This window comes from Perna viridis, chromosome 7 (assembly GCF_037379345.1).
Source record: "Perna viridis isolate PV_CMFRI_1.1 ecotype Kerala chromosome 7, ASM3737934v1, whole genome shotgun sequence".
Taxonomy (NCBI): domain Eukaryota; kingdom Metazoa; phylum Mollusca; class Bivalvia; order Mytilida; family Mytilidae; genus Perna; species Perna viridis.
The window spans coordinates 35,533,743-35,552,736 of NC_142451.1; the positions used below are offsets into that span (position 1 = coordinate 35,533,743).

Consider the following 18,994-nt stretch of genomic DNA (forward strand, 5'->3'; position numbering starts at 1 on the left):
ACATTCATACCAAGTTTGGTTTCAATTGGTCAAGTAGTAACTGAGGAGAAGATTTTTTAAAGAAATAACATTAAAAATAGCAAAAAACATTGAAAAAGAGCAATAGCTCCAATATAGCTGAACAGATTACAACAAAAATTTGTCCACCGATAGATCTCATGCTGAACACTTTTACCCTATGTCAGAATTTAGCTAAACCTAGCCACTTAAGAGTCAGAGGAGAAAAGTTGTGAAATATTGTTAACAAGGACAGACGACGAGGACAGACGCCAAGTGATGGCAATATCTGTAAACAAACAAACAGGAAGTGAAATGTATCTGAAAGAAAGTTTATCTAATCATCAAATATATCTGTACGGGTAAGTATTGAATATGACATTTTCTTCATATCATGTTTAATGTCTTATACCATGTTTCAGACAAAGGTTGTACTATATTTCCTTCTTATAAAACAATTAGAGATTAAAATTAAACAACTAAAAACCAAAAAGTGAAAAAGGTCCTGTGGCAGCTGAAAATGATTATTTTGAAACTTATGCTGATTGTTTCTCACAATTTTCATCCTTAAAATTAAAAAAAAACATGAAATTTGAGTTACAACCAATACCGGAAAAGCCATTTCATACGTACTGTGTCAATTTTATCATGCTTCAAAATTAACCTGAATAATCCAGTCATTAATTTACGTTGCCAACACTCATGCCAGAGTAGAAGAAAAACGGATACAAATAGGGTCTGGATGCTTTGGATTAACTTCGAAATAAACATTATCCAATTCATGTAGCTATTGATCTTTACATGATGTATTAGAGTGAATATAAGATTCTTTCTTCACATTTTTGTAGGAAATACAGCATCAAAATAAATAAATTGACCAATCAACGGCAAAATGCTGATCAGTCTTCGTCTTAAAAAAACTTTTTTGCACACATTTTGACCTTCAAAATTGCATTGCATACAATACATAAATGCATACTCTACACACACCAAAATACCGCATCTAAAAAAAATTAAAAGGCTTATGTACAGAGAAAGACTCAGAAAATCTAAGAACCTCAACTTCAAGACTTAATTTCATATTATATAAATTGGTCAAGAAATAACAATTTATACAAAGTTCTTTAAAATTGCTTGTTTCTTACCTTTATTCCTTAACAGTAAGGGGAATAACAATTCAATCCTTTCCTTCTTTTTATAGTATAGGAAACCTTGTATGTGCATTACAATTTCAATACCATCCATAAACTTATTCTCTTACTATTGTTTGGGAACCAGAAAAACCCTTGATTTCCATAAACACCAAAAATCAATCACAGTCTGAACTTAATGGTATTGAACAATGTGTTATAATACCATAGATATCCATGAGTATATAGAATTTTATGAAATGCTTGTTCTTTGGCTCTTAATTCTAAAATGCTTGGAATCAAAGCTCCTAAAACCTTCTTCCTGTTGTAAAATTTTACCAGGTGCAACTAACCAGTATTCGATTTAAAGCAAGAAAACCATGGACATCAAAGATGCAGACATCAAAGACAACCAGAGTGCCACAACGTTATTGAACTGGCAACTTTTTGCCAGGTTATAAAAATAAATTTTATGCAGTTCTTTGCCACATTCATGTTCTTACTTTATAGCAAGGGCTGTAGAGTTGAAATTTCCTCTCATATTTCTTTTTATCAACATACATGCAAAGTAACACCCAACAACAACCAAAGAAACGTGGCACTACCACCATCAAACTGACAGTTGTTAACCACTGCTTACGTTATTAAATAAGTTGGAGCGTCTCCTATTTTTCCGACTCTGTGTCGGTGTACTGCTTGGTGTTGGCAGATCTTTGGAATCAGATTTGTCCTGTAGAGTTAGAAAGTGTGTCAGTAATGGTAGCTATTGTGTTAACTACTTACAACATCGTCTCTGACACTGGAAATGATGAACATCTAACTCAATACATGTATTAGAAAGTCAGCATTTCACTTGAAAAAAAAAGCCAGATTTCCTAGTACGTTTCTGCTTAATTTGCAAACCTTTCCATGATTTTTGTATTAATCCCCTCAAAATTTTTTTTTTTTTTTTTTTTTTTTTTTTTTTGGAAAACTGACATTCATTTGAATACTTTATCACTAACACATATCTGTAAGACAGACCAGTTGTGCCAACTCATGCTAACACCAATAGCTTTTTTTTTCATCATTTCCATGTTCAGAAATAAGGTTAAATCATATCAATACCTTAGTTAAATAAATCATAAATAAAATGGTCAACAAAACAAAATTTGCATACAACTTGAGCAACTAAACTACATTCAATTATAGCAAAATATAGAACACAAATCAACAGAATGGAAGATCAGATTCTTTATGTTTCTGAATAATTCTTTTTAATAAATGAAACATCAGATTTTTGGAAAAACAGCAGCTAATTTTTGTGTAAGCTGTATCTTAACTTAATTTTGCTAATTTTCTAAAACTATTTCTCTTCTCTAAAGCAGTCTTTATTCTTGTACTTGAGGAACAAATATTAAATCTTACCACAACTTAACAAAGACAATACCTACACAAATAATTGAAAATGATGTACCATTATCGAACTTCAAGTAATTTACGCTAATGAAAACTTCAAAGAAAAAATACAAGGATATAAATGTTATAAGATAATAAAGAAATCATATCGTTGCTGGGACTTACTTGTTACATGCACCTGATACTTCATGTATAATCAGGGTCATGTTTACTTGGACAAGTTTTTAATTAAAAATTAGAAATGAAAAAAAAACAAGAGGCTCCCAGGAGCCTGAATCGCTCACCTGCTTGAATTTTGCCTTTCAAAGGCAATAAATTTAATGAGAAGTTGTCCAACAATTTTGACTCAAGAATTCTTTGGTAGGACTTATAAGATCTTCTCAACAACTGAAAGTTTCTTTTAATCTATCATAGTTTTCAAGACATTGACTGAAAACTGTTAAAAAAAAGGAGTCATCTGAGAACTTTTATCCCTGAAGACTTTTGTAGTCCTAATAATATGGATCATTTCAGCTATTGAAAGAATTTTGCTAAACCTAATGGTGTTGGAGATATATGCGAAAAACTACACTCTGACCTGTTTTATTTTGAGTAACGGCTGCCATGTTTTTTGACCGATCAAAAATCCCCATACCAGTTCTATGCATGATACCCCAAGGAGCATTCATACCAAGTTTGGTTTCAATTAGTCAAGTAGTGTCAGAGGAGAAATTTTTTGAAAGAAATAACATTAAAAATGGCAAAAATTGTTGAAAAAGGGCAGTAACTCCAACATGGCTTAACGGATTAAACCCAAAATATGACAAGAGATACATCTCATCATGCTGAACACTTTTATCCATGTCAGAATTTAGCTAAACCGTTAGGTTTAGGATATATATGTATAAAACTACTATCTAACCCCTATGTTCTATTTTCAGTAATGGTGGCCATGTTTTTCAACAAATAAAAAATCCCAACAACAGTTCTATACAGGATATCCAAAGGAACATTCATACCATGTTTGGTTTCAATTGCTCAAGTAGTTTCAGAGGAGAAGAGTTTTGTATAATTATTAATGACAACGATGACAACGGACGATGACGGATGCCAAATGATGGCAATAGCTCACATGGCCTTTGGCCAGGCAAGCTAAAAATGCAATTCACTTTAAAGAAACCAATACTTAAAAAAAAATATTTCGGAAAGTTTATATATGTTGAACCTAAATGACAAAATATATAATAGAAAAGAAGAATTCTGATGTCCAAATAATATATTATTATCTATTTTAATAAGACCAGAGAATCTAAACATGCTAACAAAGTTCTGAGAAAAAAAATACACAGAAGCATGAAAGTGGATAAAGCAGTTACAAAAAATGCATAAAAAGTAGTTCAAAATAGTAGCATTTGACAATAAAAATATGGCAAAATTTGCTTTATGTTGCCAAGCAATACATAGGGAAGAAAAATAACCACTGCAATTAAATAGGGGAGATAAAAAGAATAATTCAGCTGCAAAGAAAGTAGGGTAAAATTCACGCCAAGACTTACGAGAACTAGACTGGATCGCACACGTGTCATACGATTGAGAAGTGGAGTGAAAGGAGAATTTTCGTGGACATGTAATTCCATCATATACTTATCCAGTTTGTCCTAATGATGTCAGATGAAAAAATAAAAAAAGTATATATACAAAGTAAATATTCATATTAAATGTTTGTGAAGAAAAGTTAATAGTAAAAAAAAATTAAAAGGAAGCATCTGCTTTCATAAATCACCTATTTACAATACAACAAAATTACAATCCTCCCCTGTAAGTGAAGCCATTCCCCTACTTATTACTGAGATATAATTTAAAAAAAAAAAAAAAAAAACTTGAGAAAAATGACTGAACACTCAACAAGTACAACCAAAAGTCAGCATTATACTTTAGGATAATTGGAAAAACTAGATGTAAAACAGGTAGGATTCAGTAGCCTAAGATGTGCAAATAATTCTGAAGCCTAATGGATCTTGAAATACAAATCCCAAGGAAAAACAGAACAAAATCCAATAAAAAAAAAAAAGCCTTCATAAAAATTCAGAAGAGACTTCCTTCACCTGAGATGGTACCTTAAATATGCCATAGATTCCAGTGCTTCTTCTATAGTAATCAGGCTAAAGAAGAAATACACTACTGTAACTGGTAAAACAAAAACTGCATGGAAATGTGGATATTCATCTATACGAAAGACAAATCGATTTCCAATATTTATAACGGTAGGCCAAATATGATGTCATTATAAACATCTAAGCAAAAATTACTGTTGAAGGCAATATTCTAATTTCAAACTGGACTTTAACATCAAACCTTTTGACTACAGTATCAATTTGCTAATTTTACATTTCACATTAAATATGAACACAAGTTATTTTCATCAGCTTATAGACATAGGTACACTGAAAACAATGTTGGTGTACGGCACAGATCAAAAATGTCGAACAAGCTGATTTCATATGATATCAGTTGTACATAGTAATATATATCTTCACAATACTAAACTTTTATAATTAGTCCACCACTGTAGGGGTAGATAGGTTTAGAACAGTTACTGTTATAAAGCAGATAATTAGGGCAACTAGCAAGTAAAAAAGACAAACAAACTATTATTTATCATAATAATATGTTATAAATACACATGTTGACTATCATACACATTCAACACTTTGAGCATCAGAACACATGAGACACATTGATTACAGAAGTAAACTGACATGCTTCCCACATTGAAAAAAAAGCAACATGTACCATCATGAAATAGAAAGACTATATTAACAGTCATTTTTGTCATAAAATTATCAATACAATAAGTGTGACACTTATAATTAAACATTTCAGACTGAGACAGTATAGTTCCAGTCATACACAGGGAAATATTCATGTGAATCATGCTTCATGTGAAATTCTGATGAACTTCACCATGAAACTAATGTGAATTTCATGTGAAATTAACATAAACTTAATAAGAAATTAATCTGATTTTCATGTTAAATTCACTTATCATAAAGTTAATTTGAAAATTTCACATGAAATAAACATGAAAACTTGATTTACATGAATTTCACCACAACAATAAAATATTACAGGTAAAAATCATGTGAAATAATTTTGCTAGATGTCGGATTTCTACAGTATCAGCAATTCATCAAAATTACTTCATGATGGTCTGTATACATGCACCAACTAAAGCAGAACATCAACACTGCAGTGAAAATAAACTATGCTTCCCTTAAATTAAGCACTAAGTCAATAAATGTCTAATTAACTCTAATCAAATTTAGAATTTTTTTTCCAGTTCATTAGTGGATGTATTTTTAAAATAATAAAAAAGCTACTGTAGACAATTTTATAAAATGATTTCTACCTACTACTAGTCATCATTTTACTGAATGATAAATGTAAAAAAAAATGGTTAAATTTAATTTCATATAGCAAGTATGTATGAAAGATGATCACCTAAAATATGTCTAAAAACCACAAGTATAGAGGTGGAAAACAAATCCTAGACTACAAGTATTTGTTTCCACATATCTAATTATACGTAGTGGATCAATTGAAATATAGTGGTAAAAAATAGTCATATGATTATAGACAAAGTTAGTATCTAGCTGTTTGTTAAACTAAACCACTATTTATACTTGTGGCAGGTCAAAACTTACACTTAAAAAAGTGGGTTTTAAAAACTTTGAATTTTTCCGACTCAGAATAGGTGTGGTTGTGGAAGGATTCAGAGTCTGTTGTCGTAGCTCAGTGGCACCCTAAGGACAAACAAAAACAAGCGTAGCATGCAGAGAAAAAGTAAACAAAAGCCATACAGAGAATTATGTGATGATGACAATCCCTTTTCCATCACCAACTTATTTTTTTTCCTTTAAAAAGGTAATTATTTTCTGTTTAAAAGTATGTCAAAACGCCTAACTGATGTAAAATAAAACTTCTGAAACAGCAGCATATATTAAACTAACTTTTCCCTATATTTGCTCCAGAAAAAAAAGCAAAACAGATGGTTGGCAATAGAAAGGTAGGCATGTATTTATACAAAGTGAATCTCAAAAAAGGTAATTCAGGTTCTTGTAGGGAAATGTTAAAACAATTCAATAATCCACAGTTACAGTACTATAAATTAATCTAAAACTTTGGTGCAATAAATAATCTTTTAACATTTTTTTAAACTGTTCAATAAATCTTCCCTTGGTTTTAAAAGACCAATATTGAACAAATACTGAAATCTTGAAAAAACTTTAAAAACCTTTAGAAACAGCAGCATATATAAATATAACTTTCACTAAACTAACTTTTCCCTACTTGCTCCAGAAATTATGAAACTTAATGCTACACAAATCAATGCACCAAAACCTGACTGACCAGATCACTCTCTAAGCTTGGAACTACACATCAAAGTCATCGCATGCAATTCATCATATAATGATAGTTTAATTAGTTGAAAAAAATATAACAACAAATGTCAGATATTCAGATGTGCCTTTTTTCAATCCTTCAAATTTAAATTTGAATTGAAATGAAGATACTCTACATGGTATTTTAGTTCATATACTCATGCAAAAAATGCAGGATTGAGTTAATGTTAATACACCAGCCATGCAAATTGTTTCTACGTTTATGCTATTACGGTAGAAGTACCAAAAATAGAAAAAACAAAAAAAAAGAATGGGAATAGACACCAAATCTATGTACAGAATGTATTGCACTGAATGGTGTTAATCAAGTGTTCATCTGGAATAATATGAACTAACAACAATTCATGGTACTTAATACATTAATATTGGGTCAAACTTCTATAAACATTTTACTAAAACCAGAGATAAGGAGAAACATGTAGAAAAAAAACTAACAGTAATACCTTCATAAATAACCTAAATCACCATTAAGGATTCTTATCACATTCTTGACTAAAAGATAAAATAACCACTGACAAGGGGGCATTCTGATGTACACAAAGGGGCAATAAAACAATGAATTCCCATATATATTATAACACAAAACAACAAAATAAGATTCTATTGAAAAATATCCCTTCAATGGGATGTTCAAAAATGTGAAAATAGGGCTTAACTAAAGCAGATGTCAATTTCATTATGTTGATGGGTCTTGCACATCTACCCATTAAACTGAGTAACTGCACAAGATAACATTTAAGTGGGATACATAGTGGAGTACTAACAGACAGACATAAAAAGGGGAGACACAAATCATAAATGAATTTTGTTCAAGCTCAGCTGTCAGAGGAATCTGAAGACAATTTTTTTTGTTTGTTTTTTTTTTTTCTCAGGGTTAACATGCAAAACTTCAGAAAGTGTTAGTTATTTTATAATTAAAACTTATCTAACAAGTTGTTTTCATGACTTTATTGGCTAAATTTTCATCAGATGATTTAAGTCCTTCTTTTCTTAGTTATGTCAACAGTTAAATGTGTGCGATTGCATGATTAGATAATTAAATGTGTAGTAGACATGACTGCAGCGAACAGTAGTGATTCTCTTCTGACTGAAAATCATACAAGACAGTGCATGTAAATATGAAAGAACGTCATTTTTATAGGATAATAGCTCTACAGCTTCTGATACCAATACGAAAGTGACAAATAAAACATTGAAACCAAGATTCTTCCATTCCTAGAACCAATGCATACACAACATCAAACTTATGTACTAGCAGCATTCTGGGGTGTCACCTTTGTATTTCTATTAATCTAATCCTTTAATTCAAATCACTTGACAACAATGACAGCAGGGTATTGGGGTTATCTAAGATGGCCTTAATTCTTAATTAGATAAATAACTTTTTGCCTCACAATAACAATTACTTACAAATGTTTGTGTTTTTTTATTAATCATATTCACTATAATTAAAAAAACAACAACAACAAAACCCCACAAAATATCTGTGAGCAAAGTGGCTTCCTAAATCCCCCTACTTACAGTTATATTAAAGCTATATTTATCTTTTATTTTAATAAATTTTAGTTCAAAAGACTTCATTCAGTAGTGTAATAATTTCAATACGACAAAATGTGCTGGATTCATAAAACTGCAATGAATGTTTTTTTTTCAATTTATAAGTTGATTCCAAACCTGAGAACAACTTCACAGAAAGTACTGAAAACAATGGTCACCAACAGAAGAAGGTATTTACAATAATATGAATGGGTTCATCTCATATTAAGTAGTAAATATATTTTCAAAACAGATAATAATATTCATTTTTGTATAATTACAAAGGTGACCATATTAATGATTTGTGTAACAAGCTAAATATTGCAAGTCACTACTCAGGCAGCTTCTATTTGGACACTTACACTGAATGAATTGGACTTCTGTATGACAGACATTTTCTTGTTTTTACGTGAGGATAATGGTGTTGAGGTAGTAATGTCATTTGTTTCCCAGCGATCACCCTACAACGACAAAAATCCACAACACATGCAACATGCATTAGTTACATAAATTTAAAAAAAATAAAACTAAAGTAAGATAAGTTTGTATAAAACAACAACTGATGGAAGACAAGGTGTGACTGACAGTTCTCCTCAATGGGTATCTTATTTTATCTCCACTTCTAAAATTAAAGAGTTCTCAAATATGTTTTAAAAGAGGGTTGTACCTAGATCTGCAACAAAAAATTAAAAGCTGTACTTGCAAATGATTGGGGATGGAAAAGCAAATAACAACAGAGAAAGCATTTCAATAAACAACATAAGAAACTAAGTAAAGTTTGAGAGGATGTTATTGGTTGTTGATGATATCATTTACACCTGAATGATTCTATGAAGCCTCTGTGAATATCAGTGTGGACATACTTTTGTTATAAAAACAAGCAAAAGCCAAATACAAATTAACTTAAAACTCTTTTCCCCTGTTTTCAGAAATAAAAAGAAATGAATTTCATTAAGCCTGTAAAACATAATTTTACTACAAGTACCATCCACAATGATAAGAATATCTCTCTAGAAATTGATACAAAAAGGAAAATATCAAGTATATGTTACAACAAAATTCATTGGATTTCTGAAATAATTATCTCCATTAAATCCCTTAATATCACAATCAACTATTATTACTCTGAAATCAGTACAACTGTAGACACCCAATAAATTATATTAAAGGGAACTGAATTTCTGAAGACACTTCAATTTTTTTCCCAGGAAAGCAGACAAGATTACAACAACTAAATGATATCTAGAGACTTACATAATAAAATTAATTAATGTCAACAACTTCTACAGAGATAACCTGATTAAAGCATCTGAGTACTGAGATGTCACATTTTGTCTACATTCACAGTGAAATCACCATCTGACTTTATATAATCAGTATACAGTATAGACCAAATGGTTTGAACCACAAATGAAGTACCTACCTCATCTTGCTGCTGTTCTTGTTTCATCTGTTTTTCTTTCTTTCTATCCACTTTCTCCTGCTTTTCTGACTTTCCCTCTTTTTCTTTGCCCTTTTCTTCTTTCAAACTTATCTGACTCTACAATTTTTATCAAGTAAGCCAAAGTAATTATTAAGTCACTGTAAGTATGATGAAACCTATATAAGTGTGACTTTCATTTTTCACTGTAATTCATTCCTTCTATTGCTAGTTAATGATAATAATAGTAATGTGACTGTTTATGTCTCCAAAATAAAAACACTGTGTTGATCATGCTGATGCCAATGACAAGAAAACCTTAGTGAATGTTGATAGACACAGAGTCTTACTCTACTGATGCATTCTACACTATGTAGTCCTGGCTTTGTACTCATTTTAAACAGACTTTTTAGAACACATATCAATTACATATCTATTTTAATCTGTCCTTAATGTAACAAATATAACAGTACCCACACACATGAAAATTGTTTACAACAGAAATAGCAAAGACACTATTTTATTACCTCAGGACAAAAATATGTAATTCTGTATCTTATCTTATTGAACTGATATTGTAACCACTGATCTTTAACACCTTTAGGGACAGTAATTAGAAGATATTACATCAAAACTAATACAACATAAGTCTCATATTATTACATCACATAATATAAAATATTTGTAACTATCTTTGTCACTAACATATAACATGAGGAAACAACAGGCCACCAAATAAAAAAAAAAAAATTTTTTCTAGCTATTCTAATTATTCAGATACAATCAAAATAGGCGATTATTTATCTCTAAGCTCTCTTTAGACTGCTTTGGCAGTCATTTTGTTTTGCTGAGACTACATATCCCAAAGATGATGATGACAAGACACCATGCGATGGCACAAACTCTCAGGGACCTCTGGTCCTGGTGTTCTAACCAAGGGTTCAGAAATTTTGACAGCCCATGCCGGACATTTTATCAAACCTCAGCAGACATTTGTGTCAGTCATTTACATGCTCAGATCGAAAATAAACTTTAAAAAACTTTTTTTTATGTTGTTATTTTAAGGTAAATATTGGAAATTGTGTTATTTCATCACATACTCCTGTCTTTTACAAAATATTAGAACGAGTGAACAAGTTCAGTGTCGACCACACATGGACGTTTTTACATGTAAATAAAACATTGTATCTCTCTGACTTTTTCATCACATAGGCAAACAGCCGAGAACTTCCGAGTGAGGAAAAAAAAGATAATTTATAAAAGACTGATTCGTAGTTTCAGTTCCATGTGCTTTTGTTACCTCTGAAAGATTGGCTGGAAAATGACGGACTTGTCAATCTTTTTCTTAATTAATAAACTAATATATGTATGAAAATTCTCCAAGTCACTTTAATTAATTCGTATGCCCAATGTGGCTGCACGTGTACTGTTAATTCAATTGTGCAATCAACTATGGTCTCACTAACCACTTCTAACGTTTCCATTACTTTACATGTTAAAAAAGTAATTTTCAAAGTCTCACAGTGAATTCCCAGGACAAATGATATCTTAAAGTTGCATACTGTTGCGAAGCTTGGAAAGTAAGGCTTCCAAAATCATTATGCTAATGGTATGATGACTGTAGAAATTCTTCACAAAATTTACTTGAATAAATAATACTGAAAATCCACATTTTTACCTGTTCTGCTAACTGACAGCATGGAGGCAAATTACTCACACATGTAAACAATATTCATACACTTTTGTAGTTAATTACATATATGATTTTAAAGTACACATTCTCAGCTTCATTTTGACTACTTTTAATCATAATACACACAAATAATGCACTTACAATGCATATGTCTAGGTTCAGTGTGTTTTTGGTACTACATAGGGGGGTGGCCATTTGACCACGGAAGTGGTTAGTGTGACCTAAACAGTTACAGGTAAATCACAGTCACAGGTGGCTGCACATCGGCTACAATTGACACACACTTGTCCATTAATTTCCAATAAATAATGAAGAGAAAGGTAGACAGGATGTTTATACACTAATAAAACCACCTCAGACTGTAATTTATAATGGTTGACATTTTTTTATGTCCGATATTGGGAAATGGTCGTCGGTCATTTGCAAAATTTGTCAGTTAATGACCGGCATTTTTTACCGTTTCCGGATCCTTGGTTCTAACTTAAATATAATTTAGTAAACCAGACAACTGGTTACCTGTACAATACTGCTGGTACTACTAGTAGGAGTGACAGTAACCAGGGTACCAGAACTAGATGTGGACTGACTACTTGTGCTGTGGGTGTCGTATGGTTTGTTGGCTTGAGGTTGTGTTATGAAGTAAGCTCGATGTGAATGAACTGGGGTCATAGGAACACTAGGCATCTGTGATGATGAAAGCGATGGATAACGGGTCTGAACTATTTTCTGGCAAGCTGAAATATTTTGGACATTTTTTTTTAAAAAAGCAAAAGGTAAAATGATAAAAAAAAAAAAAAAAAAGATGATAAAATTTCAAGCTACTAACTCTTTATTGATCACCTTCTAAGTTTCAACAATTGGTTTCTTCGCAGGACAGAATTTATATCAAATTTTTTTTTAAAATCTAATGGCCCTTTCCCTTCACACAGCAACATCATGTAGCTGAAACTAATCATTTGTTTTTGTATGTTCTTGTTTTAATCTCTTTTAATGAAAAAAAAACAAAACAAAACAAAATACAACTGTTGAATACAAAATCATATCTTTTTAATACAAAAAGAAAACAGGCAAGTACAATCTCCCCTTTCAGAAGGATGCAGTAAATAGGTACCCATTATAGAAATATTTTGTAAGTTTTGTGTATCTTTGGTTCTGCAGATGTCTCAATTTTACTGATAAGATTCATTTTATAATATTTAACTTAATGATTTGATAAAAAAAAACATGTCATAAGAAGATGAAATATGTACTAAAGAAATATTACCATCTTGGAAAACTCTCTCAACATTAAGACCATATGTAGCACAAGTTTCATAATAAGAGCATCTTTTAAGGTCATTGGCTAGTTTTCGTGCTCTAGTATCATCTATAACACGAGGATTGCTCTCACTGATTGCATCTAAAAATAAATTAAAACTTAATTATAACATGACCTTACCATTAGAACAAAATATTTATACATAAACATGAAAAATAGCATTAGAGACACATTGAAAAAGTACTTTGTATAAAACTTTTTTTGTTGAAACATATCTAAACCTTTTCTTTGTTCAGAATTTCAACTTTTTTTTTTCTTTTTCATCCCCTTTATATATGATAATCAAAGGCAAACACTCCAATTAAGAAACTTCAGAAAAGATTATATCAACAATCTTTAAATGAGGCTGAAATAAGTAGCCTTCTTGTGTAGTGCAAAACATACTATGCCTCACTGAACTAAGGAATCAGAAATATGAAGAAAATGCCAGGTGTTTACACCAACAATCTCAACAAGGTCTTGTTAGATACTTCAAGTCTATGTAGTGGTAATATCAATCTACAAACCATCCAATCACTTTGAATAATAGTAAACTTTTTAACAAAAATCATATTAAATCTGTAACCTATTTCATCCCCACAAAATAGAGCTATAATTAAATATTGCTTCTTCCTAAAGACACAGAATTGTATTCACTCATTTCTGCTAATAGTGAACATATGTCAAGAAAACTTCTTCCCATTAACTGTCATAACAGACTCAAAAAGTATTGAATATAACATTTTCTGGGTTTCACTTTACAGCATTTTCCCATAGGAGTAAGGGTATAAACATTATCCTTTTTTTATTCTCTGAACATTCAACTTAAGTGTTTGCATTCCACACCAGGAAAAATTAGAAATCTTTGGTTGATTTTTAAAAAATCCTAACATTAATATTGGTCAACAATTATGATGTCTATTATGTCTTAACTTATGCCTCATTTTACACTTAAGAATTTTTTTTAAAAGGGCTGCTTGTTTCTAGATTACTTCAGCATGCAAACCAATAAGAATTTTTCATTTACAGAGGTCCAACTAAAACTTAATAAAGATCCACCCACTTATATTCAAAAGTGTCTAAAGAAGATGTAGACAACACTGCAAATTAGCTATTTAATGCTCTTACAATACGTATCATAACACATTGTAATCCATACCCAAATCTATATCCACAAACTTGGATGAAATCTTAAGCTATCATACCTGACGAAAGACTTTACATATGTATTGTTCCTGCCACTAATAAAATTAAAGTATTTCCTGTATCTTAATACACATTTATCACTATTAACATAGAGTACATATTCCTCATTATAAGAGAATTCTTGTTGTTCCAGTTCAACCTTACATTTTACTTTATCTAAAAGCTTGAAAACCAAGTGTCAAATTTCACAAGAAATTAGCCTGTTCAGTTTTGAATGGTTATCTTATTTTAGTGTGATGATTTAGCCAGATGTTGAGATAGAGGTATGTAGAGAAGACAGAACACATGACACAGGCCTGTCTCCCTATGATATAGATCAAATTTATGTAACACAGTCTTTATGAAATGTGGAATGCATTCACTATCTTTTATTTTGATCTCAGACTATCAGCAAAACCTGGCAGCATATAGTGTGTGGAATAAAGGAATCTGAACAGTAAATCTTAATGTCCAGTATTAATTAAGATTTTATAATAATTATGACTAGTTACTAAGACCTTTGCTTATTATCCCAGGGAAAATATGTCAGCAAATATTTCAGATGGTTGTGAGCATACAGGAATATATTTTAATTAATAAAATAACAAAAACATCAGCTAAATTTAAAGTACCTAAATCCACACCTTTGGGTATTAGTAAATTGGATAATTATAGTAAAATTTGTATATGCACTGAGTAGTGTTCACAGTAAATACATGCTGTAATACTTTCATTCCAAGGGCATTGGATTTTTAACAATGCTGAGGAAAATGTTAATCAATACTGCAAAACGTTAACTTTTATCTGAAATTACAACATTGTAAAGCTAGAAAAACCACGAACACAGCTCAATAAAGAATACTCCCTGCTCCCCTCCTCAGAACCATTATACATGTATATATAATAATGTCAAACAAGAAGTTTAATATCTTCAAGTCCATTATTGAATTCCATAATATGGCAAACCTATATTAAGCTTTTGTCAAAACATAAAGTTGGTGTGATAAGTAGTTACTGAAAAAGAGAAAACTCCACCCTCCCTTTTCAGTTGGAAAAAGTCCTTTACCCCCAGATGGTATTGCAAAATTAGATGCTAAATGGCATCATGTTATATAACAATGTGAAAATTTTATTGTATTACATTCTGCAGTTTCAGAGGACTTGTGAATGAAATCTAGGAATGGAAAGAAGGACAGGTGACTAGATGGATGAACATCATGGTCACTATATGCCCCCCCTTTTTAAAGCAGAGGGCATAACAAAAATATATTCATTCCATGAGGAAACAAAAATCAATCCAAAATCAATCGACATATATCTTTGTTTATTAAACAATCTTGTCAAGCATATAATGATGGATAATATAACAGAAATTAATACAAATCACATTATCAAATCAGACAAAAGCAGTTTTATCTAACCTGGCAAAAATTTGGTTAAAGTATGTAGTTAACCAATTCAAAATCATTTCAGATATTTAAAAAAAAAAATGGCAATTTAAGCAAGTATTCAAACAAACTCATGGCCAGATTCCTACTCAAAAGGGGAAATTATCATGTACAACATGTACCAATTCTATCAATATTCTCTCTTAAATTTCAAGCTGATAAAATACAAAATTACTTACATACGCCACATATAAAAGAAAGTACCTAGTCTTATTCACAGTATGAAAACTTTCTGATTGATGTTTTCTCTGGATATAACATTGAAACAATCCATTAAAAAGAAGTCATTTCACGATCACATCCAGCCAAGAATTTGGATTTACATGATTACATAATACTGAAGAATATCATCAAGTTTTATCACACAGTGATTACAAGGTACATGTTTTATTACTTTCTGTAGAAGCAGTAACAGAGGAAGATCTTTTCTGTGGGTATACCAATTAGACTAACTCTATCTACAGCAATAATGTAGTTTTTTCTCACAGAAAAAAGAATACTTTTCATAACTTTCATGACCAAGGTCCCACAAACATGATGCAATAAAGGGGACAAGATAACACTCATTATTAGGAATTGAACTGTCCTTTAAAACAAATGATGGTGATCAGCTATTTACATAAAAGAAAAAGATGCTTCAGTAGCATATTAATATATCAAAAATAGAATTGCTCTCTTCATTTCTTATCTATAAATTATCAAATTTCTTCAGATTCTTTTATAAAATCACTCCTTATGACTTACATAAGCAACTTATCCTTTATCCACTTACCTCAAAAAGATGATAATTGTACACATCACAAACCATGACAGCTGTATTGATAAATATCTATTACTAAATTTTATCAACCTCACACACCTTTACACAAATAATACCTCCTAAACATCTATCTTGGAGAATAAGGCTACACAATTCATAAAAGACTCACAAGATGCAGGTTGATACACCTTGTGTACCACAATTATGAAGATGTCTATGGATGACGGCATGATTCCGTTTTTTATGCAGTCATATGAAAATTCTTCAGTCGAATTAATTTCATAAGTTAAAAAAAAAACTTACTCATTAACTCACCTTGTGTACCAACTAAAATTAGAGGGATTTCTGCAGCATTGCGGTAATGTGCCATCTTTGCAAAGTAACTATAGACTGTCTGAAAACTCATCTCATTTTCTAGACTGAACACAAATATAACAGCATCCACCCAATGTGTAAACTGAAAAAAAAAAGTTTTTTAGTCATGTAAGAATAACTATTCTAAGTAAAGAATAATACTATAAACTTGTCATCTTCTGCAAAAATACTTGCAATATTTTGTTCACTACATTTAGAAGAAATGAGAACAAGAGGCCTTAATCGCTCATCTGGTTAAATTTTGTCCTTTCAACGGCAATAACTCTAAAAAGGACAAGTACAATTTTACCTAACAATGTCTTAAGTAGGGCTTATCATAAGGATCATTTCTTCAAATAAAAGTTTCTTTTTATCTATTATAGTTTCCATGGTGCTGGCTGAAAACTGCTAAAACATCATTTTTTGCCTTTCAAGGCCAACAGCTCTAACAAGGCCTCCTCCAACAGCTTTGATCCAAATGCTGACTACTGAAGGCCTTATCATAAGGATCATTTCAGCAATTGAAAGTTTCTTTCTATCTATTATGGTTTTCAAGATATTGGCCCGAAAACGGTAAAAAAACGACCAAAAAAATGTTGGGGTTTTTTTTTTTTATCTTTCAAGGGCAATAACTCTAACAAGGCCATGTTTTTCAATGGATCAAAAATCTCCACATAACGTCTATGCAGAATACCCCCAGGAACATTCATACCAAGTTTGATTCTAATTGGTCAAGTAATGCCAGAGAAGATTTTTTAAGAAAAAAACATAATGAGCAAAAAAATAAAAAACATGGAAAAAGGACAATAACTCCAACATGGCTTAACAGATTAAAATGAAAATTTCTCACAAGATAGATCTTATCATAATGAACACTTGATTAACATACTGTCACATTTGCGATAGTATGAACAGGTTTTCTTTAGTAAAAAAGCATGTAAAACAGAAAGTTGGTAACTTTGGAAAATATCAGCAAAGCAGAATGAAATGTAAACTTGATCTGTAACTCACATACCAAAAAATCAGCTCAATATCTGCAAGCATTTAAAAAAAAAAGTGCCGAAAACTTCAATATTTTTCTGGACTGACAGATGTACGGAGTGCAAAGCCAATGTCCCCTTTGGCTAAAGCTGGTAGAGGACTAAATATAATTTCAAGCAAACCAACAATATTGACCAGAAGTTATTCAGGAAATATCGAGAGGCTCACTTAACACCCATGAGTAGAAAAATCTTGCACCTTCATAACAATACGATTGTACATCACAATAAAAAGTTAAATACAGTCAGTGGACATACATCACAGTAAATGCATTTTGATTGCTCAAATAGGACAGTTGCAGTATAAACATATTACAGTAATCAATATTTCAATGAACTCTTTTAACCTTCGGTAAAGATTTGTGTTTATCATTTAAACTAACCTGCATCTCTGGAGAACCACCTTCATCCCTTATCAAGAGGAGATAACTCTGCCCATCGATGATAACCTCTTTCTTGAACCGACCACCTAAATGATATCAAAGAATATGAAGGAAGTCAAATTCAAGAAATGTGGCACAGGTAAATACAAACCAATAAAGATTTAATTAAAATGTTGAATTACAGTTAACACCTTACACTATAGACCAATTCCTTGTAATTTACCATAATACATGGGACCAGCAAATGGAGATTAATCCAAGTATATAGGCTTTCCCTAAGGTGCATTTAGGTAGTGGTCACAGATTTAGTTTCAGTAGGAACTGGTATCTGATATTTGGGCTATTTGATCTTCTAACAGCTGACCAATGAGGTAGTAAGTTACAAACATGTGTTACTAATAGAAGCTTACAGTTGTTGTACCAGAGAAACAAAACAAGTTTTCACTATTTTTGAATCAAACAATAATTACAGACAATAAGATTACCACATTTGCATAAAAGGCTATTTTCAGGAGACAAAAACAAATCTATATATACAGGATGTATAACAATAACTGGGAATGAATGATAGTGGCTACATTTTTTTTTGGTAACAGCTACTTCATAAGTATATGATACACCAATTCCCCACAAAAGCAAATGCTAGGCATATCCCCACTCAACAAGTTGATATCAGACATTAACCAAAATCACTTACAAAATATGCCCTATTACTCTATATTTGAAATCAATTCACAGTACTCATTTTGAGCCTAGACAAAAATGTCTCTATAGTATAATGAAAAAATTGCGAAGTCTCCTGAAATAGAAAGTTGATATCAGATAGCATGTAAAAATGCTTACAGCATATGCCATACCTAAATCAAGCCACAAACCAAATTCAAAGGTAATTCATAGGGAGCCAAGATAAT

The 18,994-nt window shown here is 31.2% G+C and overlaps 1 protein-coding gene across 22 annotated transcripts in view; it reads right to left on the reverse strand.

The window, feature by feature from the left end:
- LOC148612462 (centaurin-gamma-1A-like) overlaps positions 1 to 18,994 on the reverse strand; it is a 77,514-nt gene that overhangs the window by 23,495 nt on the left and 35,025 nt on the right. For 6 of the 22 annotated variants that reach the window (XM_088593922.1, XM_088593912.1, XM_088593916.1 and 3 more), the window contains exons 4-12: positions 18,084 to 18,169; positions 16,610 to 16,763; positions 12,881 to 13,015; positions 12,133 to 12,350; positions 9,927 to 10,043; positions 8,866 to 8,964; positions 6,209 to 6,307; positions 4,061 to 4,162; positions 1,768 to 1,857 (exon numbers count right to left, since the gene is read on the reverse strand). In XM_088593922.1, coding sequence (XP_088450048.1) covers positions 1,768 to 1,857; positions 4,061 to 4,162; positions 6,209 to 6,307; positions 8,866 to 8,964; positions 9,927 to 10,043; positions 12,133 to 12,350; positions 12,881 to 13,015; positions 16,610 to 16,763; positions 18,084 to 18,169 — 1,100 coding nt within the window. Of the gene's footprint in view, positions 1 to 1,767; positions 1,858 to 4,060; positions 4,163 to 4,621; positions 4,667 to 6,208; positions 6,308 to 8,865; positions 8,965 to 9,926; positions 10,044 to 12,132; positions 12,351 to 12,880; positions 13,016 to 16,609; positions 16,764 to 18,083; positions 18,170 to 18,994 lie in introns of all 22 variants that reach the window. The other 16 variants (XM_088593913.1, XM_088593911.1, XM_088593914.1 and 13 more) reach the window with 15 other exon arrangements.